The sequence below is a fragment of the Podarcis melisellensis genome (genome assembly GCF_964234715.1).
Source record: "Podarcis melisellensis genome assembly, chromosome: 4".
NCBI classification, from domain to species: Eukaryota; Metazoa; Chordata; class Lepidosauria; order Squamata; family Lacertidae; genus Podarcis; species Podarcis melisellensis.
In genome coordinates this window covers 77,607,921-77,633,508 of record NC_138531.1, presented here as the reverse complement: position 1 = coordinate 77,633,508, position 25,588 = coordinate 77,607,921, and the positions used below count along the sequence as shown (strand labels likewise).

At 39.4% G+C, this 25,588-nt stretch overlaps 1 protein-coding gene across 1 annotated transcript in view; it reads left to right on the top strand.

Moving 5' to 3' along the window:
- Window positions 1–3,060: 3,060 nt before the first annotated feature.
- Window positions 3,061–25,588, top strand: part of BRCA2 (BRCA2 DNA repair associated) — a 32,083-nt gene continuing 9,555 nt past the window's right edge. Inside the window, exons 1-16 of the mRNA XM_081909281.1 lie at window positions 3,061–3,267; window positions 7,563–7,667; window positions 8,275–8,523; window positions 8,740–8,780; window positions 8,882–8,993; window positions 9,153–9,208; window positions 9,329–9,443; window positions 10,051–11,103; window positions 12,039–16,409; window positions 18,173–18,268; window positions 19,099–19,168; window positions 20,435–20,712; window positions 21,510–21,700; window positions 23,100–23,287; window positions 24,165–24,335; window positions 24,957–25,314. Of these exons, the coding sequence (XP_081765407.1) occupies window positions 3,258–3,267; window positions 7,563–7,667; window positions 8,275–8,523; window positions 8,740–8,780; window positions 8,882–8,993; window positions 9,153–9,208; window positions 9,329–9,443; window positions 10,051–11,103; window positions 12,039–16,409; window positions 18,173–18,268; window positions 19,099–19,168; window positions 20,435–20,712; window positions 21,510–21,700; window positions 23,100–23,287; window positions 24,165–24,335; window positions 24,957–25,314 (7,464 nt within the window). The 5' untranslated portion in view covers window positions 3,061–3,257. The remainder of the gene's footprint in view (window positions 3,268–7,562; window positions 7,668–8,274; window positions 8,524–8,739; window positions 8,781–8,881; window positions 8,994–9,152; window positions 9,209–9,328; window positions 9,444–10,050; window positions 11,104–12,038; window positions 16,410–18,172; window positions 18,269–19,098; window positions 19,169–20,434; window positions 20,713–21,509; window positions 21,701–23,099; window positions 23,288–24,164; window positions 24,336–24,956; window positions 25,315–25,588) is intronic.

Genomic DNA, 25,588 nt, shown 5'->3' with positions numbered 1-25,588 from the left:
GGAAGCAGTTAGCTAGTTTAAAATAGGCTCTTGCATATGGATGGCAAGGCCACAACTCCCCCCCCCCCCTTGGGCCCATCAGCCTCACACAGATAATAGGTTAAGATACGAATACAGTTCGTATAAAATCCAGTGCATACAAAATCCCAATTGTCTTGTTGATTCCCAGATAATACGTGTGATATCAACACTGTTCAGCTCTACATAAGTTATAGTGCAACTCAAGAGTAAGTCTCATTGAGTTCAGTTGGGCTTATTCCCATGTACCGTAAATAGGTATGACAATGTCGTCTGAGCTATAATGCACATTTGCTCTGTTCAAACATTGTCACAGATAGATGCCCAACAGAACAGGAGCCTGTGGGCAGGGAGACAAAACCCCACTTCCATAGAGAGAGTAGACGTTTGGGGACAACTGGCGAAATGAAAGCAAACATATTCACTTAGAACAGGGGTGTCAAACTCAAATTCATCGGGGGCCGCATCAGCAGTTTGGTCACCCTCAAAGGGCCAGTTGTATCTGTAGGACTATGTAAAGGACATGTAAAGTGGAGGTTTCCTGTGTAGAACATCCGGCGCTGCTAGAGGGCAGACGTTCTCTAGCTTGTAGGCTGCCGTGCATGCGCTGAAGAGGCGGCTTTTTTGTGTCAAAAAATAAAAGCAAGCATAAAGGGTGAAGGCTGGCGGCCGCCGGCGGCTACACGGGCCACATGACGAGGTCTGGCGGGCCGGATTTGGCCCGCGGGCCTTGCGTTTGACACCCGTGACTTAGAAGAAACAATGCTTCCATCCTTGTAGGGATGTACCAGTCAGGGCTGAGCTGCTGAAGAGGATGTTTTTAACCCACCATTAGTTTGCATGTAGATATATAACTTTCCCAACCACTGGAAGAAAATAAAAGCCTGTTCCACAACAGTTACTTTTACGTAAGTCCAGTTTACAATGAAACGTTAAAATAAGTGTGCTCTGACAGTCATCTTTGCAGATTTTGAATCAGTTCATACAGTGCATACCAATATTGAGGCTGAGCCAATCTGGGTCAGCTCTCACATTTCTCAGCTCCTGATGTCTCACAGCTGAATGTAGCAGCTGGTCACTGCAATATCCAAGTTGTGTGAGAATCCAGGTGCTTATTCAGGGTGTGTTTCCTTTTCGAAAGGAGGCACACAGAGACTGGTGTTTTTATGATATATGGTTTGTACTTCTTGCACAAAGCCTTTCTCTTTTGGTTTTCCTAATGGCTCATTACCTTCCTTTTGTCTTCTGAATGGTCCATCACACCACCAGGCGATTTCCTAGTCAGGGAACTGACTTGGCTTGTATATTTGTCTTGCTTAACTTCTAATCTCTACTGGACTCAGGAATTAGGGATGTCTAACACCCACAAACTCATACCTACAATTACTGCCTCAGAGGGGCATTGAGCACATCTTTCGTCAAGCCTTACACCTATCTGTCCTGTAGCTCACTCATACTTTATTGGGCAATTCCCCAGTTAGAGTGCTGAATATTTTGATTCATTGTATTGGATAAACATTCCCATTACAATACCTGTAAATTAATAAATAAATCTGCCAAGATGTGCTATTGCCACCATCTAAAGATGCTATTTTTATGCACTGATGTTTTGCAAAATTATTGGAATGTGGGTGTTTGTTGGACACGTTTGTTGAGGAGGCTTGTTAATCATAAATCATTTATCTTTTTTAAAAAATCAGATTATTGTGTTGCTTTTCCTTCAAAATTTCATATTTTTGTGTTTAAAGGTAATATTGAGGCAACAAAGAGATCAGTTCTGGTTTATCTGTACTTTCCAAACTGTTTTGGGGGTTCAGGTTTAGTTAACTCCTAAGCTAATTTAGGAATAAAGTCTGTTGCACTTAGTGGAACTTACTTTCAAGTAAACACAGAAAGGACTGGGCTGCACAACTAGGGAGATGTGAAGCTTCCATGAGTTCATGAGATTACCGTAGCTACACTGAAATCAAAGGGAGTTATTTCCAAATAAATGGATTATGGATTAAAATTCAAGTTGTGTATCACAGATGATACACAGATGATACAAATTCCTGGATAATCTTTTTCTTCCATTTACCATGGCCATCCTAACATGTTAAAATTACTGGTAAATGCTGGTACTTGCTGAGCATTTGATATTTACAATAAACAGAGTCCCCCCCGCTAAACTTCAACAATAAGATTTGGATCCCATTGTTTTAAAAAATGTATACATTGCAGGAATGACCACTTATTATAGCTTCCTGTCTTTTAAAGTGCAACACGTGGTAACCTGTTCTTATGAACGCTTCTTCTCCCCATGTGATAGAACAATAAATGGGAAAGCTGTAGTCAGACTTCAAGCTTTATTTAGGGCGGGAGTGTGTTAATAACTCTAGAGAAAAAGTAAGTAGTCCTATCTCCTTGCCTCTGAAGATGAAGAATGCATTGCCTGAATGGTTAGAACTTAAACGCTGGCGGACCTTGTGGCTGTGGGTGTGTATTGCCGCCTGCTCACAAGGTAAAAAAACCCAGAAATAATTCTTCGGTGATCAATCGTATCCAGCATCGCCTAAACTCTGCTAGTGCAGCTTTCTCCCGTTTGAAGCACAGAGTGTTTGAAGACCGGGGCATTCGAAGGGAAACTTGTTTATAACTATCAACCTTACTGTATGTTTGTGAAACATGCACCACTTATAAACGCCTTGTCCAACTCCTCGAAAGATTCCACCAACGGTGGAAATTATAAGAGGGAATTGAAATAAGTTATTCGTGGTTGGGTGCAATTTTTTTATCTGCTCACTGAACGTCGTAAAAGACATTGCAATTAGCTGTACAATACAAGCTGTGAAAGGGCTTCATGCTGCAAACATGAATTGGTACTTTTAGCCCCGTGTATTAAAATAAAAACCCATTATTTTGAGCAAGGCAGCCCTCAACCCTCGCAGAACTACATTCCCCATGATTCTTGAGGGCGGCGGAGACGAACCACTCCAATCCACCCACTTTCCAGACCGCTTAACACACACACACCCCCACAACAGGAAGTGGTACGGCCGCTTCCCTCGCAGGGAACCACCTCCTCTCGCCTGTGGCGCTGCAGTTCAGGAAGGAACGTCCGCCGGGGCGACGACTGAACCAACTGGGAGGAGGAGGAGGAGCAAACGCGCGCCATTTCCACATCTGCGCTTGCGTCGCTGAGACTTGGCGGCAGATTTCGTATTTCGAGGAAGTGGCGCTGCTGCTGCTGAGGCGCAGCTATGGAGACCGGTCAGTCTTTCGACTCCTTTCTGGGGTGACGTGGCTCGCGGCAGCTCCTTTCGGTGGCGAATATGCGCTTTCCGTGCTTGTCTTTCCGCCGGCTGCCTGCCCCTGAGGCGGTTGTCGCCCTCCTTGCTCTCCTTCCACCCCCTGAAAAAGCAAGGAGGACAAGCGGGGACGAAGTCTGAGGAAGCGCGACGTTTGAGGTCCAGTGAAGGGCCAGCGAAGCATGACCTTTTCATGTCTGGTTGCTGTATATTCGCTCCCAAGGGATTTGGACGCTTGTGGAGTTTTGTGCATTGGGTGTCATGTAGTTTGGCCCGACTTGGGTAGGCAGCAAAATGTCTGGGGCTGGACTTGGGTCGAGGCCATGGGCGTAGCTAGGGGTGGGGCAGGAAGGGCAGTTGCACCCCCCCCCTTAGATCCACCAAAATTATTGAATTGAGGGTCTGCTCCCCCCCGCAGATGCCTGCTCTCCTAACGAAAGCTCACTCCTCATAATGCCCTCCTTTGGGGGGGGGGGTTACTCCCTCCAAAAAAATGCTCAACAACTTTAGGTTGCTATCTCCTTTAAAAAGCCCATGGTCCAGGGGGATTTGCTGAAGAAAGTAGGAACAGGCATTGTACTGACTATTGATCCATCTAGCTCAGTGTTGTTCACACTGACTGGCAGCAGCTCCCCAGGGGGACATTCCAAGTCCTACCAGCAAATGCCAGGGACAGAACCCTCTGCATACGAAACAGTTGTTCTGCCACTGGGAGGGAGGGTCAAAGAGAGTCACTCTTGGGCAGTTCGTTTTTGGCTGCACCCAGCCATGAAATTTGGTTAAGTGCAATCCTAAACATGCTTACTCAGAAGTTCTATTGAACTAATTGAGGCACAGGCTGATTAGAGGTATGTATACTTACTTGTGAAGGGACGCGGGTGGTGCTGTGGGTTAAACCACAGAGCCTAGGACTTGCTGATCAGAAAGTTGGCGGTTCAAATCCCCGCAACAGGGTGAGCTCCCGTTGCTCAGTCCCTGCTCCTGCCAACCTAGCAGTTTGAAAGCACGTCAAAGTGCAAGTAGATAAATAGGTACCACTCCAGCAGGAAGGTGAACGGCGTTTCCGTGCGCTGCTCTGGTTTGCCAGAAACGGCTTAGTTATGCTGGCCACATAACCCGGAAGCTGTACGCCAGCTCCCTCAGCCAATAAAGTGAGATGAGCGCCGCAACCCCAGAGTCTGTCACGACTGGACCTAATGGTCAGGGGTCCCTTTACCTTTGAGACTCCTTAAAGGGAGTGAAAGGCGGGATATCAAATCCAAACTCTTCTTCTTTTATACTTACTTGTGAGCCCTACAAAGGTGTGTTGTTGTTTTTTGGATGAGAGTAGGGTACTTCCAGGTAAATGTATGTTTGCTGTTAGACCATTGGACAGCGTGATGAAACGTATTTTTGGAAATCAGTCCAGCCTTTAAGAGGAGGAAGCCGCAGCTAGTTGACCATTTTAGTTGCCCTATTCTACATCAGTTCCATATACTGTATCCTTTTCAGTTTCAACAGCCAATTGGGATCTTATTAATTTATATGTTTCGGATTTGTCCCAATGTGCATAAATTTACACTTGTATTGACTCTTCCTCAGGCATTCTGTTGCCAGTTTGCCCAGTTTCAAGATGTGCTTTTTAAGAACTCTTAATAGTTTGCTGTCATCCTCAAGTTCAGCTGCTTCACTTCTTATCCGTAACTCCTGATAATTTATGAATGAATTAAATAGTCGCAATACATTCTTGTGAAATCACTGCTTACTGCCTTCCATTGTGAAAATACCTATCCTCTACTTCTTGTATGTCTTTTATTAGAGGATCTTCAGAGAGACCCTTGTTTCACAAGGGTCTGCTGTATGTTAACAATAGTTTTAATACAGTAGTACCTCGGGTTAAGAACTTAATTTGTTCTGGAGGTCCGTTCTTAACCTGAAACTGTTCTTAACCTGAGGTACCACTTTGGCTAATGGGGCCTCCCGCTGCCACCGCCACGCGATTTCTGTTCTCATCCTGAAGCAGAGTTCTTAACCCGAGGTACTATTTCTGGGTTAGCAGAGTCTGTAACTGAAGCGTCTGTAACCCGAGGTACCACTGTATTGCTGCATGCTAGTTATCAGGCTGATGTGCTTTAGTGTAATTTTTGGCTTCCCACTCCCTACCTGTTGTTGGAAAACTGAGGAATTCCATCGAGTCCTAATCAAGTATTGAATTTTAGATGTGACAATTAACACAATTCTTTGTTGTTTCTATGTACGTTAACTTTGTTTTAGAAGCCTTTTATGTAATCAGTGGTTCATGTGTGGACATGCTAAGGTTACTCATTTTCCACAAATGCATAGGAACAGTTTTTTGTATTTGAAATAATGTAACATAACTTCCAGACAATTTGTTTCAAATATATTCTTGCTGAGCAAGGATAAACATGGCTTCTGCAAAGAGAAATTTTGTTTCCCTGTTGTCGTTTTTAATGTGCCATTGCTTGACATTACAGTATTAACCAGACGTTGTGCAGTTCAACTTTAGAAACTTGAGACAGTCCCACAAAGAATCCTGATTAAAAAAATTAAAATGCAGAAATTATATTTGTTCCTGTAGTACTGTAAAACAGACTTCTAATACTGTATAACACTTTGATTGAAATCAAATGTGTTTTACTGTAGCGTGATCAGATTTGTTCCTATGCACTGTTTTCTAATGTGAAAGGATTATGGTAACTGATGATGATACAACAACAACAACAACAACAACAACAACAACAACAACAACAACAACTTTTATACACCACCCATCTGGCTGGGTTTCCCCAGCCATTCTGGGTAGCTCCCAGAAGAATAAATATCAAAATATCAAACATTAAAATATCAAAATATCAAACATTAAAAACTTCCCTAAACAGGCTGCCTTTAGATATCTTCTAAATGTCATATAGTTATTTATTTCCTTAACATCTGATGGGAGGGCGTTCCACAGAGCAGGTGCCACTACAGAGAAGGCCCTCTGCCTGGTTCCCTGTAACTTTGCTTCTTGCAATGAGAGAACCAGCAGAAGACCCTCAGAGGAGGACCTCAGTGTCTGGGCTGAGTGATGAGGGTGACGATAATCCTTCAGGTATGCTGGGCCAAGGCCATTTAGGGCTTGAAAGGTCAGCACCAACACTTTGAATTGTGCTCAGAAATGCATTGGGAGCCAATGAAGATCCTTTAGGACTGCTGTTATATGGTCCCGGCGGCCACTCCCAGTCACCAGTCTAGCTGCCACATTCAGGATTAGTTGTAGTTTCCGGGTCACCTTCAAAAGTAGCCCCATGTAGAGCGCATTGCAGTAGTCCAAGCGGGAGGTAACTAAGAACATGCACCTGTCTGTGGGCAGGTAGAGTCTCAGCCTGCATACCAGATGGATCTGGTAGACAGCTGTCCTGGACACAGAACTGACCTGCAGCTCCATGGACAGCTGTGAGTCCATTCATATAAGTTTTGTGTGAAATTCTTCCTCAAGCCACAATGGCTCAGGTTTGCAAGTAAGTCAAACCCAAATTGTAGCTACTGTGCTCTTCTCTTGGTCCACTTCCTGCTTCACTATGAAGACCTAAGCCATGGTTTAGTTTGGCATTAAGTCTGACCCTGGGCTCACTGCTTGTTTTGCTCCAGACAAATCATGAGCTGTAGCCAAGGTTTGTTCTTGGCTTCCTACTCATCACTGTTTGTCTAGGCAAGGCAAACTACAACCTTGGGTTGGGATATATGCTTAGCCAGACCGTATCGTAGGTCTGGGTAGCTGAGCAGCAGGACTGTGGAAGGAGTTAACTGAGCACAATTTCTGCTGCTAAGTCCCCACATAGTCCACACTTAAACTGTGCTTGGCTGAATGTACTGAGGCATCACTTGATGGAATTGTTCCCTTATCTGGACAACATTTCTTCCTCCCATAAAGTCAGATCTGTGACTGCAAATTGAAATAGCTACAAAATATTTAGCATTACAGTTGTACCTCAGGTTACAAACACTTCGGGTTAAAAGACTCCGCTAACCCTGAAGTAGTACCTTGGGTTAAGAACCTGAATGCCAATTTTCTTGTTTTAATTCAACCTAGTCTTTCTGGGTGATATATATATAGTGGAACTGATGCCAATCAAGTTGAGCAATACATAAATATTTTTATTGCAAATGCTGCATTGGTTGTGTGCTATCAGATAATACTCGAAGCCAAACACAAAGAACTAGAATTCATTGCAAATATGATACAGATTTTGATAAAACTGTAATATTATTTTGCAGGTTTATTTAGCAACACCAGTGATGTTATGGATAAGAAAAATGTTACTACATCTCCAAAGAAGCCATCTTTCTTTGAAATATTCAAAGCGCAATGTAGTGAATCAGGTACCTCGGGCATTTATTATGGTGCTGTGAACAACTCTTTTCAATAAGTTATGGGCTTGATTAGAGCTTTTCCCACAACAAGTAGAAGGCTGCCCATGCAACCAATCTTTCCCCTACTCTCTTAACCCCTTACCCCAAAAGGACTTACTGCATATTGTAATTGTGTCATGTGGGGCTACAGGGGAGTAAGGATTTGAGTATGAAGGAATTCTCTTTCAATCTAGGTTGCGTGTTAAATTTTGAGCTAGTAGACCCCTGTCTTTCCACCTGATCAGCAGCTGGAATAAGTAGGGGGTTTGCTTCTTCAACTTCTTCTGCCTGCCTTTGTCCTGTCCTGGCTACTTTATGCTTGACAGAATCTTGGGTAAAACATATGAGAAGCCAGAATTTAACAGGATTGTGTTGGCAGGCCTGAGATTGTGGGGAGAGGCTGTTTTCCTGCAAAGTGGGGGTTGAGAATTGGTTGCATAATACTGTCTCAGGCTGTGCCTCCACTTTTTTGACAAGTTCAAAATAATGGTATATGGTCATTCCATAGTTACTTTTTCTTACAAGTGGGGTTATAACCTAGGGCACGGTATCCTCCATAATATATTCCTTTTCTTAGATTTAGGACCAATAAGTATCAACTGGTTTGAAGAACTCAGTTCAGAAGCTCCACTGTATAACTCTAAAAGACCAGAAGAACCTGAACATAAAACTAGTGACCTGGACCAAAGTAATTTTAAAACACCACAGAGGAAGCTGCCAGCAAAAAACCAATTTGCATCAACTCCAATGATATTTAACGAACCAAATAAATCTGTGCCATTTGTTTCTCCTATACAAGAATTGGGTCAGAGCAAAGCAGAAGCAGGTGAGAATTTTTAAATGAAAGATATAGAAATGTGAAGACTTGGATTTATTGCCATAATATGGTAATGTCAACTCTTTTGTCCCCTCCACCAATAAGTAAGCTGTTTTAAAAATATTTTGTTCACTGCTTTGAACTTTGAAAATAGTGGCTTATAAATATTCAGTTGGTTGTTTTCGTGTGATGATGGCTAACATTATCACACTTAATGTTTTTCAGTGCTAAATGGAAGTTTTCTGCATACACCCAAGATTTTTGAGGTACTTCCCCTTTTCTCCGATTTTCTAGCTGTTGAAATGAAGTTACTTCAGGTGGTGGTTTTTTTTTTTTTACAAAAAAGAACAATTTTTATATATTTTAGGTTCAGACACCAAAATCTGTTTTTGAAAGCCTAGGAGCAGAAGCTGATCCTGAGATGACTTGGTCAAGTTCATTAGCAACGCCTCCTACACTTTCTCCAACAGTCATCATAGGTAATGATAGCAATGTGACTATGTCAAAAATACTTTGCTGTTTAATTTCCCTCATATTAAATGCTGTGCTAGTAAACTGAGTTTCTATGTTAAGATCATATCAGTGAACTCTAATGAGTTGCATAATTGATTAAAAATTATTTATATTTGATATTTCAGCTAGAGGAAATGATTCCGTTTCTGGAACAAAGCAGCATAATGAAAGAATTGAGTTGGTGAGTGGCTTTAAGGGTTAGAATATGTCAAAATAGGCAACTTTTTTGTGAACTTCATGTCCACAGCTAATTTGTAATTTATATATGTTATATATGTTAATATCCCCTTTTTGTGTTCAGGTCATGCATAGTCTCATCTCCAAATACGGTAGAAGTCCCAAGACAGATAGTATGCATGTGCAGTCCACATCAGGAACAGAAGATGTATGTGCAGAAACTGACAGCAAAACCCACAGTGAGCACTGGTGGATTACTATTTTTTACTGTTTAATAACTATTTGTATTTTATTATTTGGGTAGTTCTAGAATATGTCTACCCATTTAACTATATCGTACCTAGCGCAGACAGCAACAACTATGACAACTCACCGAAATAAAAGTCCACTAAAACTTAATACAAATACCTTTGCATGCATATCACATATATTATTCAATAAAGGGAAAAAAATAACAAAATTAAAGGTTCAGTTCTTTCCACCCAGTGCTGATAGATGAGGTAAGATAAGAATGGTGTGTAGGCGCCTCTCCACTCATATGAAGGGTTTGTATGAAATGTTATCCCAATGAAATGTTACTGTTTACTGCATTTTCAAATTCTCCCAAGTTTCAAAAGCAGTCTGTAAACTGCAATAGGGGACTACTGTTTGAGAAAAATAAGTCGTAAGGTGTGCGTATATGTGTGTTTAATATACACACATGCACATCTGCACTAATCCAGTTCTAACACTGTTTCAAAATAAATAATTTAATACATATATTGGAATACATGTTATAAATGAAATGTGGGATTAGAGCCCTTCATAAAATATTGCTTTCTCATGTTCATGGTTTTTTATTTACAGATTTTGAAAGGTTATTAGCTGGATCCTTTGGTAAGAACATATTTCCCAGTAAATTAAGAGAAGATTATATGCTACCAAATGTACCAATGGATGAAGATACGAATGATGGAACAGAGAATGATCTGTCTGAATGCCTTGCAAGCAGCAAAGCCTTTCTAAGAAAACCAAAAAGAGTCAAGGAAAGTAAGACATTTTCTGATAAAGCAAAACATGAATATCAAGACACTGATGAAGACAACATTATAACAAAATATGGAAACTCCGCCAAATGTCACCTGCAGACTATTCCAAATAATGGAATGCAGAAGCACTCTGTGAATCAAAATAGCATACCAAAAGAAGAGGAAATGCCATCATCTTTGCTTTGCTCATGGTCTCAGCTGGACTTATCTGGACTTGACATAACACAGCTTGAAAAAACGTCCTCACACTGTTCTGATTCATCTCCTATGTCACATATCAAGAAGTGTTCTGAAGATAGGCAACTATCTGTTGGCAAAGAGTGTGCCAGTACTGAAATGCTAGAATCGTGTATTCAAAACACATCATGCCTAATAAAAGGTAACAAGCTGCTAAACACCAGTTCTCTGGAAATAATACCACTGCCTGAAAACACTCCATTGCCTGTTGCGATTATGAGCAATAAGGGCCCAACGCTGGTGAAAGATTGTGAGGCTGAGCTGGCATCTGTCATAAATGTTTCAGACAGTAGTTCCTTCATAATGGAAAACACAACTTTTACAGAAGCTGATAATAGTTGCTGTAATTACTCAAGAGAAAATGGAAAAAAGAACTATGATCCTCTAGGTAGTGTTTCTACCCAAGCTGCTGGTGATGTTAGTGGACTTACAAGGTCTGGGTTGAAAAGTATGACCTCACTTTCTGGTTTGAAAAAACGACCAAAAAAATTTATTTATACAATAAATAATACCCCAGTTCACCGGGAAGAAGGAACCACAAAGAGAGATGCCTCCTCTGCTTGCCTTGTGCCAACTTGTGCAGATTTAAAATCTTACGACTCTGAAATTTCTGCAACAGCCATAAGAAATGAAGGTAGATTTGTATTTTTTCACCCTGTGGTTTTTTAAAAATCAAAATCTTAAACCTCCATTCCTGTACTTACTATAGCTATGTTTTTGCTATGAACTAGACAGTCATGTTCACTACATTGAAAAGGCCCACTAAATTAATATATTTGCATTTGTGGATTATATATTGCTGAAGTTAATTGTTTACCATGGCAAGTATATGGGATTCTCAAATAAGTGGTAGCAAATGCTGCATGAAAAGTACATGAGTGGGGAAGAGACACATGCTGAGGGAAGGAAAAAGAAGGAAGGCAACATGGAAAAATATGGTGGGTAATAATGCGAGGGAAGAGAGTCTTACAATTTGAGAGGCTTCAGTGGGAAAAAAGCAGGTTGGAGCTCATGATGATTTCCAGCTGTAGCCTAAAGCAGCTCCCTTTTTTCTCTGGACGTTCCATTGCAAGGCCACGTGGCTGCAAGTTTAAAGTTAACTTCCATAACTAGTAGTGACTCCTTTATTATCATTTATTGAAAAAAAATGTTTTTGTTATATCATCAGGTCTTTTGGCTTGATTTCTTGAAGTGGCCTTGTAGTCAGAAAGTAAAAGTGTGCATTTTGTTCAGCAATCACAGCTGATTGAAAAAACAGGTTAAATAAACTGCTTAAGCAGAGCCATTTTCTTGGTAATTTATTATGTCAAGAGTTGTTTTAAAAAGGAAAAAACATTAAATGTCTCTGCATAGAAAAAGTATTTAGTAATTCCTCCGATAACAGCAATATTGAGTGCAAAAGCACAAAGTATTAGCTGCAGCATACTTCATTGTGGTTACGAGACATTCTGAAAATGGATTTAGTACACTAGACTAAACACAAAAGCTGGTGAGAGAGAGATTTTTTTTAAAAAAAAAATAATGGTGCCATTCCAACTAACATTACTATCATGGTTCAATTTCTTACAGAACAAAAGGAAGACATTATGCACGCTAAGAAGCACGCACTTGAAGAGAAACAGCAAGTAGAGTCTGATAAAAACTGCATTCTTAGTAACATTTCCCATGAAACTCCACTCAATTACACAGAATGTAATTTTACAGATCAGTTGTCAATACTTCAACAGACAGACAACAGAAAAGGAACAATTATGCCTTCTAGCAATATATCTGCTAATCAAGAAATAGAGTCAAGTGAAAGCATGTCCCATTCAGTTGGTCAAAAGATAAATTTACAAAGAGAGAATGGTGAAAGATGTGTCAGTCTTAGATGTTTCAGTTCATTGCAAGAAGCGGTGATGGAGGAATCTACACTGGGAATACATGCATCAATAACTGGAAACCAACAAGCAATTTTGGAATCAGCTACACAAACATTTTTGGCAAGTGGCACTCAGGTGGCTGACCTTGGGTCTCAATCAAAGGAAACACTGAAACGTACTAAAGATGAATCTTTTGAGCTTATAGCATTGGAGAAAAAGTTAGACCCAAGCCAGCATCTACAAGTAGACTTAGCAGGAAATGCTGAAGATAATGAGCAGAGCTGGTTAGGAGATACAAGTCATAGCAGAACTGAAAAGTTGGGTGGCTTCAGAACAGCATCCAATAAACAGATAGCACTGTCTGATTGCAACATTAGAAAAGGCAAGTTATTGTTCAAAGACATAGAAGATAAATTTATTGAAGATTTTCCTAGCAAAGGAATGCAAAATATTTCAAATGAAAATGCACAGAGAAGTGCTGAGATATCTTCACTTGGAATGAACAAACTGACTGAAAATTCATCTAATTTTTCACACGTTTCTGATCTGCTCAGTTTTCAGATGAATGATGCCCAAATTATTTTTCCCAAGTGTGCCAATTCTGCTTTCCAGAATGTGCTTAGTAATCAACATCCTGAAGGAAAACTAAATTTAACAGCAAGCCAAGAAGCTGAAGTTACTGAAATTTCTAATATACTAGAAGAAACAGGTAGTCAGTTTGAATTTACACAGTTCAAAAAGCATCAGATGGGGGCATTCAATAATGCTGATGAGATGTCTGGAAGCTTTGATAAAAATGATATATGTGCTGAAGTTTGGAAAGAAAATGATTTTGAGAAAAGCTCTGAAGAAAAGATTCAAAGAGGCCATGATCTGTCTCCCAATAAACATATAGGCACAGCTGAGAAATCTAAGATACAGATACAAAGTAGTGAAGAAGCTACATCCATTAATTCAAGCACAAAACAGAACAATATTTTTGTTCCAATTGTTTCAGCACCATCACAATTCAATTTATCTGATCTGGGGAGCTGTAGTGCAGCTGGGAGCAAAGAGATGAGCTTTTATGTTGATGCTATAAAGAAAGCTACAAAATTAGTCGGCAATCTGGATGGGGTGAATGAAATGCGTAGCCCTAACCAAAAAATATTGCTACGCGATTGTTCAAATAGGTGCGACAAGAGTTGGAGTAATCCCAACTGCATGAAAGAGAGAGAGATTGATTGGCATCAGAGGGTCAAAGAAGTAAATGCTGAATATTTGATGAAAAAGAATACAAAAGATACAATTAAATTTGTTAAAGAAAATATAGAAAGTAAGTCAAAAATTGTAAATTATAATGAAGGCAGTGTTCAGATTTCTAGTACTACAGAAGTTAACCTAAAAATTATTAAAAAATACTCTGTCTGTATGACAGGAAATGAACTGTCTTCCTTTGAAAATAATCAAAGTGTATTAGTCTCACATCACTTTGTAAACTGTGAAGAAACTCAGTGTAATTACAATTTGCAAGAAGCTTTGTCGGATCTAACATGTTTAGCTGAAGCTGCTAAGACTGAAAAAAGATCCACCTTGAATAATGCATATGGAAAAGAAAACTGTAATTTAAATCAATTGGAGGAAAAGGCGAGCAATCTAGAAAGTGGTTTTCTGCAGAGATTTCACACTGTTGCTGATGGGAACATATTTGCAGGAAAAAGTAAAAAGCTTCATTTGTTGGCTGCCTCCTGTACAAGAGAAGAACTAGAGACTATGCCGACTTCCAGTGGGAAGACAAGCCCTAAAAGCAAAAAGGGAGGTCTCAGTTCTGTAAAAGAGAATATTAACTTCAGTGAAACTGAAAGGTCCAACCATCAAGAAATCTCTGAAATCAGAAAAGAGAAGCAGATTATTGCAATGGGTTTTCATACAGCTAGTGGTAAGCAAATTACAATTGCTAATGAATCCTTAGCTAAAGCAAAGCATCTTCTTTCAGAAGATGAAACTGTTTTTCCAGAAATGGAGGAAGAGGTTCGTAATTTTACCAAGCCTATAATTCAGGAAAAAAGAAATGAGAAAATTACCAAAGTTAGCAAGGAATTTGAAGAAGGAAATGAAAAACATGAATATCTGTATCCTGAAGGTAACTTTGAAGATCTTCCAGATTTGTCCTCAAACACTATTAAGAAGACTGATGATCTTGACACCATTAAAGAACTTTCTTTGGAGATGAATGCATCTGAATCAGATTTAGTATCTCATACTAGAGGGGAGAAAGTGAACGAAGGCTTGTTGACAAAGAATAATCTGGCATGTACAAAAAGCAAAAATATTTCAAAAATTGAATTTATTGACTCTGCTATTGATCAGCATTTGCCTGTTGAAGGGTCAGATATTAGTGCAATGCAAAGTTTTCAGGACTTGTCATCTAGAAATACTGGCAATAATAAGAGCCTTGATTCCTCAAACTTAATTTGCAGTCTCACTTCAAAGGCTAGTACCTCTGATTTAAAGAGTGAACATTCTTTGCTCAACCATTTACCAGATGAATGTCATAAGAAAAGTTATGTGTCAGAGAATTTAACTTGTATTTCTCAAGAAGAAGCACCATCAAAAAATGTGTTTGCTGACAATAATGTTCACACTTACGATGAAACTTCTAAAAATGAGAGTAGCATGATACAGAAATGTGACTTAAGATTGTTCAGTACCAACGTCTTGCAGAAATATTCAGCCAGTGAAGCATCAACTTCGACTTCAAAACATCTGAAGGCTAAGCCAGTTGCATTCAATACAGCAAGTGGTAAAGCTGTTGAAGTTTCTCAGGAAGCATTAAAAAAAGCCAGGCAAGTGCTTCATGAAGACTGCTATAAATCTGTAGAAAAGAACATGGAATCTCAACCTAAAACAAATAAACATGACCTTTTAGAAAACTGTTCTGATACCTGTGGCACTGGAGTGTGTATCGATTCTAATAACTACTCATCTGCAGAGAACAATCCAGTGAAAAATATAATTGCACCTCAGTTTTCTCGAGCCACAGAGCGCTGTGCAGATGAGCACACATTAAAGTATACTGAATCTATGACCTTGAACACTCACCCTGAGTTATGCTTTCAAATGCATAATAAGCAATCTGATACATGGACTCCCAACAAACAGAAGTGTATCAAGTCAGATTTTATTACTGATAACTCTGGGTTTTTTAGCACAGCTAGTGGAAAACCTGTCCAGTTATCTGCAGAGTCATTAAAGAAAGCAAGACGGCTTTTTTCTGAAATGGAAAATAATCCATCAGATCACCCGAGTCATGTCTCTAACTGTGATTATAGTTATGGTGAAGTATCTTCTCCTGGGAGCAAAGATGCTCCAAAGAAAGACACAATACTTGTATCTCAAGGGAAAATATTTTCAAATACTGAAGCCAATGCAAATATTCCCTGTGGCTTTGCCACAGCAAGTGGAAAACAAGTACAAATTTCTCAAAAGGCTCTCCAGAAAGTTATGGGTCTCTTAAAAGAATTTGATGATGTTAGTAGTAATAGTTTTTCTGATGCTGAACGGAGTGTGGGGCAAGGTCCTATTAAAGTTCTTGCTACAGAGGCCATAGAGCAGGATGAAGTTATTTCAGAGTCTAAACCACAAAAGGAATATAAAGCACTTCATTCAGCCACAAGTACACCTAATGAAAATAAGATTATAAAAAACCCATTGACCATTAAAATACCTGTGTGCATGTCTCATACTAAGAAGCAAAAAGAAATATCTGAGTTAGAAGAAAACTTTACATGTTCAAAAGAAATTGAGGCTTTGAAGATAACCCAACCATGCCGGAGTAGAAGCAAAACTAAATGTGCAGCAAATTGTGGTACTGCAACAGAAGGAAATCTGGATCTTCAATGTCATTATGCACAAACTCCGGAAAATTACTTGGAAATAGAAGCTACAGAAAGTGCCAAAGCTTTCATGGAAGATGATGAACTTCCTGATGCAGAAGTACAGAAAAATAAAAATTCCATATTGAGTTTTGAGAAACCTAATAATTTTCTGTCATATACAAGAACTGGGAAAAGGCACATGAAAGAAGAAAACACTTTTGGTAGGTGGCTGTTTTGTTTTTTCAAAAAACTGTTCCTGTACATTTACTGAGTTGCACTGATTGATCTCAGTTTAGTTTACTTTGAATGAATTAGAGGGGATCAATCAAATAATTAGCAGGGAGTGAGACATCTTAGAATATCCATGGTCTCGTTCTCAGATTTGCCAAAATATTGGCAGCATTGGTGTGTCACTGCAAGCCACAGTCAATGGGTTGCCATGAATGCAGTTTGCTCCTGCTTTGCTGCTTCCTGATAGTGAATGGGAGCAACCTACTGTGATCCTCGATTTAGCATTAAATCTAAACTGGGATTGTGTTTGATTTGATTCCAGGCCCGAGCATTAAGCCAACACCATATCTTGGATTTAGATTGTGGCTTGTTCAGAATGAAACAAACCATGATTCCTGGTTTTGATATAAGTAGTGCTAAATCAAAGATCATTGAGAGTTGCTCCTGCTCGCTGGTGGACAGGAGTGAAGTGGGAGTAATATGCATGGTCATAGTAAACCATTAACAATGGGTTAAAATGCACCCAGTTAGAATATAAAGTCAAGGTACTTGTCAGCCAGGATTAGTGGGAGAAAGGGGTGCATAACCAATCACATACTTGAGTGATTATTTTCTCCAAATTCTCCCACCCTCATTTGCTTGTTAGGTAGAATCACTACCAGTTTTAGATTCTAGCTGTTAAGAGAAAATGCTTTGAGGAAGTGCATTTGCAGAGAAGTTGCAGGAGTGCTGAACAAGCCCATGCTACTCACTGATTCTCATCTACAAATGCTTCCCAAACACCACACAAGCTTTGCAAGGGAAATGGGGGATTGGGAAAGAGATTTGCATGCCTATCAGTACTGCAGTCTTTGTAAATTTTTCATTCCTTTGAAGTTTAATGTGAAAGTAAGCCCTATACAAATTGTGTAAAATAAAACTTTTATGTCTATGATTTTAAAAAAGTTATTAGTTGTCATTGCATACCTCTTCAAAAGTATTTTGAAGATTAGGTTTTACATATGCATCAAAAGACCAGCATGGAGTTTAGACCCCAGTAATCCAGGGCTAGCATATTCACTAAAATCATGAAAAAGTACCAGTTGAATGATATTTTTAGCAATGACCGCTGTCAGAGAACTGCCATCAGGTCAGAGATGAGAGGTGGAAGGGCAGTTGTGTTACAGGGAGCCTCCAAAGATCTTGCAAAGCAGTTCTTCCTATGGCGAGGAGGAAAGCCCTGCCTCCAGTGGGGAGGGGGTGCAAGGGCAGGAGATGCTAGGGAGAGCGCCAACACCGAGCCTGAGCAAAGCGGAGGTGAGGGAAGCACCCCTTTGCCAGCGCCCACTCTGCGCAGTAGGTTTTGGTGGAGAGAGGGTAGGAGAAGGATGGGGGTCACACAACTGTTATGCTGGGGGAGGTACAAGGACCGGCCACACCCAGATTCTGCTAGCGACTGAGCAGACATGGATTTGCGACGCTCTGCACTGTAAAAAGTCTGTTTTAACAATAAAGCCTGAAAAAGACAGGTTGGAGTCCTGCCTGTTTGCTCTCTTGACAACCGCCAATACCACTGGGATAATTTTTCAGATTAGAGTAACCAAGGGACTTTCAAAAACTTTAATTTTCTAAAATATTCAAGAGGCATTGATTTGAGAGTTTGAATTACACTTGAAAAATTTTCTGAGGAATGTACTGCAGTGATGTAGTCAGAATCAGTAAGGGCTAGGTCCTTTAAAATATTTAAAAATGCTCTATGACATTTGCCTTTCAGGGGAACCTCCTATTAAAAGAAAATTGCTGCCTGAGTTTGAGCGGTCAGAAGAACGCAACAAAGCATCTTTGAAACCTTTAAAAAGTTATCCGGAGGGTAATCTTTATATTTCATGATTTCATCAGTTAATCAGAAGTTTTGTATTTGTAGTTTGCCTTCTATAATTCAAACATTTCAACATATAATTAAATTTTCTCAAGGTCAATGTAAGAATCCTATTTTGCATATTGACCTTATCCTCATGAAATTACATGCCTTATTGTGTGTATATGGTATACAAATGCTGCTTAAGATTTATAATCCACATTTCAATTATTCCGGATGCTTCATACTGATAAATTCAGCTATTATAAAGCAGTTTATCACTGAAGTTTACTAGATCACTGCTGCATATTTGCCCCTGCAACTTATTACAGGCAGGTGAATTTAAAACAATACCATTGCATGCCCTTGATGCAATAAAATAAATATTGAATGACACTGCTTTCTGCAGAGAGACCTGTGTAGACCTGGAAATTTTGGCAAGAGCAGCTTTCATATAGATGAAATTTCTTATTCTGCACAATGATTAAAAGTGCAGGGACTCTTCCTGCCTTTGCATTTAACTCTTACAGTGCTTTTGAGAAGCAAATAGAGTTCCAGTAACAGCACTATTTCCCCCGGTATTTTTAATATGGATGTGAAAACGATATCTGTTAGTTTCTATTTCAATAAACTTTATTTTTCACCAGTTCATACATATGTAGAAATCTAAAATACCTCAGGGGAAATTTCACGGGAAATCCATTTTTAAATAAATAAATAAAAAGCAAATATATTGACATGATTTTGTAGGTGTATTATCATGATAATGAACGTAGAATTCTACATTATACTTTTACAAATTATGTAATGTAGCTTTGAATTACAGCTTCATTTTTCTTCAGGTATAGTGAATGACAGAAAAAAGTTCACCTACAATATTCCTTTAAAGCCAGTGGTCTGTGGCCCTTTGAGGTAAGGAAAATAGATTTTGAAAAAATTAGGTTACCTCTTTAACTGTGTACATAGCGGGACTTCTTTTCTTCAGACACAGGTTCCTTATGTTTTAATTTGTAACTATTTCTGAATCTGAGGGATGCAGGTGGCACTGTGGGTTAAACCACAGAGCCTAGGACTTGCCGATCAGAAGGTTGGCGGTTCGAATCCCCACGACGGGGTGAGCTCCCGTTGCTTGGTCCCTGTAAAGGGCGTTTCCGTGCACTGCTCTGGTTCACCAGAAGCGGCTTAGTCATGCTGGCCACATGACCCGGAAGCTGTACGCCGGCTCCCTTGGCCAATAAAGCAAGATGAGCGCCACAACCCCAGAGTCGGTCACAACTGGGCCTAATGGTCAGGGTTCTCTTTACCTTTATTTCTGAATCTCACCTAGGTTTAAAAACCAACTATCCAATAGTACACAAGGCAGGCATGAGGAGAAATCTCAGAATCCTTACTTGAACCTTGGTTTGATTTCTGGACACAGCATTCAGGAGGAGGATTGCCTAAGCAGGCTATATAATTCTGGTTTTCCTTCCTTTCTTGGAGGGGCACACTGCTATGTCATATCATTTGCTTGTACGTTCCACTCCTCCACTGAATGAGAATGATGGAACATACAGCCCTGTGCTTAAGTCAAACCTGGCTGCTGGAGTGTGGGTCTTTTGTGGATTGTGTTTGTGGAGTCACCCAGGCAGTCTAGGGAGTCCCATGACACTGACCTACCTTTCCCACTCTGAAGTTACTTTCCCCTTTATTCTATCCTTGTAATTTTTAAAAGAATTTTGAAGTTAATTATTCCATGGCTCTTTGTGTTGATCTTGTGTTTATGGCTATCAACAAGTCTGGAATTCAGTGTGTTCCCTGTCCGTTCTGGCTGACTGCTTTATATATAGGCTTGGCTGACCAGAGAACAGATCACTGTAAGTCCACCTTTCCAGGTTATTAATGTAATTAAATCATCTACCAAAATGAATATGGTGTGCAGTACTGGTAGTAGCCAGCTATGCTTATCTTGTAGCTGTCAGGTCAAACAGCAATTGGGGGGGGGGTGGAGATTCACTTTTGCTAGTGTTTGTTAGTACACAACTTCTTACCAAAATTTCTTCAGTTCTACAGAGAATGGCAAGAAGTTTTGGATCAATCCAAGACCAAAATGTTAAAGTATTAAAATCTGAAAGGTCTCAGTAACTTATTTCCAAGCAGTCTTCAAATATACCAATATTATTTTTTTACTTATTCTAGTAAGACCTTAACTGAGGAAAGGAAGAAAGCAGAAAATACAGCAAAGAAACCTGCCAAAATCTTTGCACCACCTTTTAAAACAAAAGCAAGTGCTTCTGATGATAAACTAGGTAACAGCAAAGAATCTGTCTTAATGGACAACAAAAATATTAATAGAATGGAAGAGCTTCATCTTACAAAAGTTAACCAGAGCACTACTGAAACAGAAGGCAATATCTTTGAAGATAATTCCATGCAAATATCAGCTCTGAATTCAGAATCCAGAGATACAAATTCAGGTATGTTTAGGTGTGTACACATGCATTTGTGAACATTTGTTTAATTCTATGATAATTTATTCACAAATGGTTTCTGATAAGGTTACCTTTTCTGTGACGTTTCACATGTTGGATCTGCACAGATGCAGGCTAAATTGCAGAGATCTTTGGAGATGAGTGTGAAGTACTCCTTTCTGTCCCCTCAACTAATATTTTTAGAGAGGGACAGTATCCAGTTCCTCTTTTGCTGAAAGAGCTATTACTAAAACCTGATCCTCTCCATGGAAATGGAGGCCAAGGGGGAAGTTGATATTTGTATCAACTTGTCAGCTTGCAATGTGATTTTTAATAATGTGCTGTTATGAAATACAGTTGAAGATTTTGTCATTAAACTTCAGTCTTAAAAATCTGTCTTTAATAACAGCAACATTAAATTTGGTGGCCCCAGTGCAGGAATGGGGAACCTGTGGCATTTCAGATGTAGATGGACTCCAACTCCCTTCAGCCCTAGACAGCTTGGCTAATGGCCAGGAATATGGGAGTTGTATGATAATATCTGGAGGAGCCAAATTCCACATCCCTGCTTTAATGCAAAAATAAAGACATGTGTGATGGTCTATCAGTAAATAATTATTAGATATTGTTGTGGGCATTCTTTTAATATTTTTTTATTTAAAACTTTTAAAGATACTCTTTGGATTAACATTTATACATGTAAATATCTAAAAATACAATACTATCCTCCTGTGTATGTTTGGAATTTCTATTTTAAATTGAAATACGTTCTTTAGGACTTGATCAATATGTTTCTTTAACAGATTTAACAAAAATAATAGCAAATCTTCAATATGCAAGAAATCTACAAGAAATCAGAATTATAAAGAAACAAAGCCAGAGAATTTGTCCACAACCGGGCAGCCTGTACCTTGTGAAAATATCTGCTCCTTGCAGAGTTCCTCTGAAAGCAGCGGTGGGAGAGAAATTGCCTGGTTCTTTCACCAGCGATCAGGTACCTGCACTTTATTGCCTGGTTGGATTATCTTATCTCATTATGATGACGTGCTGGCCTGGTTTGGACCTAATGATAAACAATGATTTTGCTTCCAGTTTTGCTTCTTATCCAAACCTTAAACTGCAGTTCATTTTAACTCTGGTTAGTTGAAACAAGCCAGCTTCATGAACTATGGTTTAAATTTACTTGTTTCAGCTGCCCACAGTTAAGACTGACCATAGTTTGTAAGCACTCAGACATAACAAATAATTGAAAATAGTGTAAAATGAAAGCAAAATCTCTTCCTAGCCATGCTGGAAGACGAAGTGTCTGAGCCCAAGGCCCACTGTGACTCATTCCCATAAGGGAGTGGTAGCCAATTTGGTGCCCTCCAGAGGTTGTTGGACTCCCAACACCCATCAGCCCCAGCCAGCATGCTCAGTGGTCAAGGATGTTGGGAATTATCGTCCAACATCTGGAGGACACAAGGTTGGTTACCTTCCATAATGCAACCATAGTTATCATTAGGTCTGAACAAGGCTGTTTTCCAATCATGAACCTGTTCCGTCAACATGATTTGGTCTAGAATGCCAGATAGAGCTTGACCACGTATATTTAGTCTCTGCTGCCTGACTCAGTGGTGTAGCGTGGGTTGTCAGCACCCGGGGCAAGGCAAGTAATTTGAGCTCCCTAACCCGTGGATTTGCGCCCCCTAACCCTAACCCCCAGATGTTGCGCCCGGTGCAGCTGGCCCCCCCTGCACCCCCCATGCTATGCCACTGGCCTGACTGCAATAACTTGAATCCTTACAAGAGATCCTGATCCTGCAAGAAGTTTAATTTACTCAATGTGCAATTATATCTATGCTCTATTTCTTAAGTTAAATTCTTTTTTGGTCCAAATGAAGGTGTTGAATTTAATATAAATGCCCATTGTAGTTTGAACAAAATAAAATAAATAAAATTAAATTAAAAACAAAAAAATTCCTTCCAGTAGCGCCTTAGAGAACAATTAAGTTAGTTATTTGTATGAGCTTTCGTGTGCATGCACACTTCTTCACGAACGCTCATACCAATAACTAACTTAGTTGGTCTCTAAGATGCTACTGGAAGGAATTTATTTTTATTTTGTTCCGACTACGGCAAACCAACACGGCTACCTACCTGTATTGTAGTTTGAGACCTGATTATATTGTATATTGCCTTTCTCCCTGGACTTTCACAGGACTTTAAATTGACCTGCTAAGACAGAGTAACTGAGCCCTTTCCATGAAGAACCCATGTCTCATTTATTCTAGACTTCATCTTGAATTTCCACTTTAAGAAATACAGAAATTTCTAAGAAATGTATATTGATGTGTAAGTAATGGGCATATTTAATAACACTAAAATATTCAACTTGTCTCTTACCATTGCAGTTGTATGCATTTGGCATTTCCAAGCAGTGCCTAAAAATAAGCAGCAGAAATGCAGAAGATTTTCAATTTATCATCCAGGATTTTTTCAGTAGAGATTATTTTCTAGAAGAACGTGGAATACAACTGGCGGATGGTGGATATCTGATTCCAAATGATGAGGGAAAGGCAGGAAAAGAAGAATTCTACAGGTATCATAGAATATTAGAGTTTGAAGGGACCCAAAGGTCATCTAGTCCAACCTCCTGCAATACTGGAATCTCAGCTAAAACCTCATCCTGTTGAGGTTTTGCATGTTTAAATATTAAGTGCATTATTATGAACCTCAAATAATGTCTTAGTGTTGAAGTACATAACTTTTTATATATTGAGATGAAAAAGAAAATTTAAAGAAGCTGTTTTTGCGTAATTCATTAGTAAATTAAACACCTGGGTACTCTGCTGTCCTCTGTAGAAAACTATAATTGAGAGAATTTTGACAGTGCTGATATTTAGGAATTTAAATAATAGAATATATGTCAAAACATATGCAATCTAGTTTTGAGTACCTTTTAACAATATGCCTTTTGAAAATGTTTATTTCATCTCCTAGCAAATGCTCCTTATTCTCAGCCTCACTTGAAAAATCAGCTCTGTTTAATAAATAATAAAAGCAATAAGTTATTTCTGCAAGCTACCGTTTCTTTAAAATATTAATTACCAGTGTAAGTTAATCACAAAGCATATCCAGCAGGAAGATTATAATTTTTTGTTGCTGTCTTCATAAGTAAATGTTTTTCCGATCCAAATCTTAAATAGGAAAGCTGGTCCGATTACAGTTGTGCACTTTTGAGTCTAGTCAAACATACACTTTCCCATTGAAATGAAGGGATATAAATATGTTTAACTGTGGCTTGTTTGTAGCCGATTATATTAGAGTGTTACTTAGTATTTTGCTATTATTTGTAATGGGTCACCTCAAAGCAGTCATTTAAAAGCTTGAGTTGTTATGGTAGTTGCTACTTTGAGGTACTATTCTTACGACTTGAAATCTCTTAACTTGATGAATTTTCTGATAATTTCCCACAGGGCTTTGTGTGATACACCTGGTGTGGATCCTAAGCTAATTTCAAAAGCTTGGGTCTACAATCATTATAAGTGGATTGTGTGGAAACTAGCAGCTATGGAAGTTGCATTTCCACAGGAATTCGCCAATAAATGTTTGACTCCGGAAAGACTACTACTTCAGCTGAAGTACAGGTATAGTATAGATTAAGATTTGGAATGTGGTAAGCCGTGTGTCCCCCATTTTATATTTGTGCAGCTGGTTCTTCCTGCCAAAGTGCAGCGCTTTACATTTGTCCCTATTGAAATTCATTTTGTTAGTTTGGGCTCAGTTCTCCAATCTGTTGAATCCTGATTCTGTCTTCAGAGACTACCCCTCCCAGTTTGGAGTCACTGCAAATTTGAGGAGCATCCCCTCAATAATACTTTTATCCTAGTTTATAAAGAACAGCAACTGGCCCAGGACAGAACCTTGTGGTACCCTACTTGTAACTTGATCCCAGGTTGATGAGAAACTGTTAGAGAGTACTCTTTGGGTTTGGTCAATCAACCAGCTACAAATCCACCTAACAGTAATCTCGTCCAGTCCACATTTTACCAGCTTCTCCGCAAGAATATAATGGAGGGCTTTGTCAAATCAAGATACACTATGTCCACAGTATTCCCCTGATCCACCAAGTTTGTAACTCTTATCAAAAAAAGAAAGGAGATTTTTCTGGCATGACTCGTTTTTGAGAAATACATGCTGGGTCTTAGTTATCATGATACTTCCCTAAATGCTCACAGACCAATTGTATTTTCTTTTTCTTTCGAAAGGTATGACGTGGAAGTTGACCAAAGTCATCGCTCAGCCATCAAAAGGATAATGGAAAGAGATGATGTTGCTGCTAAAACACTCATACTGTGCATCACTAAAATAATAGCATTGAACACAAATATGTCTCAGATCCGTGGTGATAAAAGCACTGCTGAAGACAGCAAAAAAGACATAGCAGTGGTTGAAGTTACAGATGGCTGGTATGGAATCAAGGCTGTCTTGGACCCTCCCCTCCAATCACTATTGTGTAGAAAGAGGCTGGCTGTGGGCCAAAAGATTGTTGTACATGGAGCGGAACTTGTGGGTTCTCAGGAGGCAAGCGCTCCACTGGAAGCGCCAGAATCTCTTATGCTGAAGGTAAAATGGATATTTGTAGTACTCTTTTTTTAAAAAAAGACAGGGCCAGCTCCAACACCTAAAATCTGAAAAACAAGTCCAAAAAGTTAGAGAGATGGAATTGGAACCAACAGAGAAGGTATTTATTACCTGTAAGCCGCTATTTGTTTCTGAAGCAAGTAGCAGCTTGAACTATAATTGCCTCTCTCAAAGTTGTTTTATAAAGTTTGCCATTACTAAACTTTTTATCATGGATCACCTGCTAAACTGTCATAAACAGCATTGGAGAACCAGT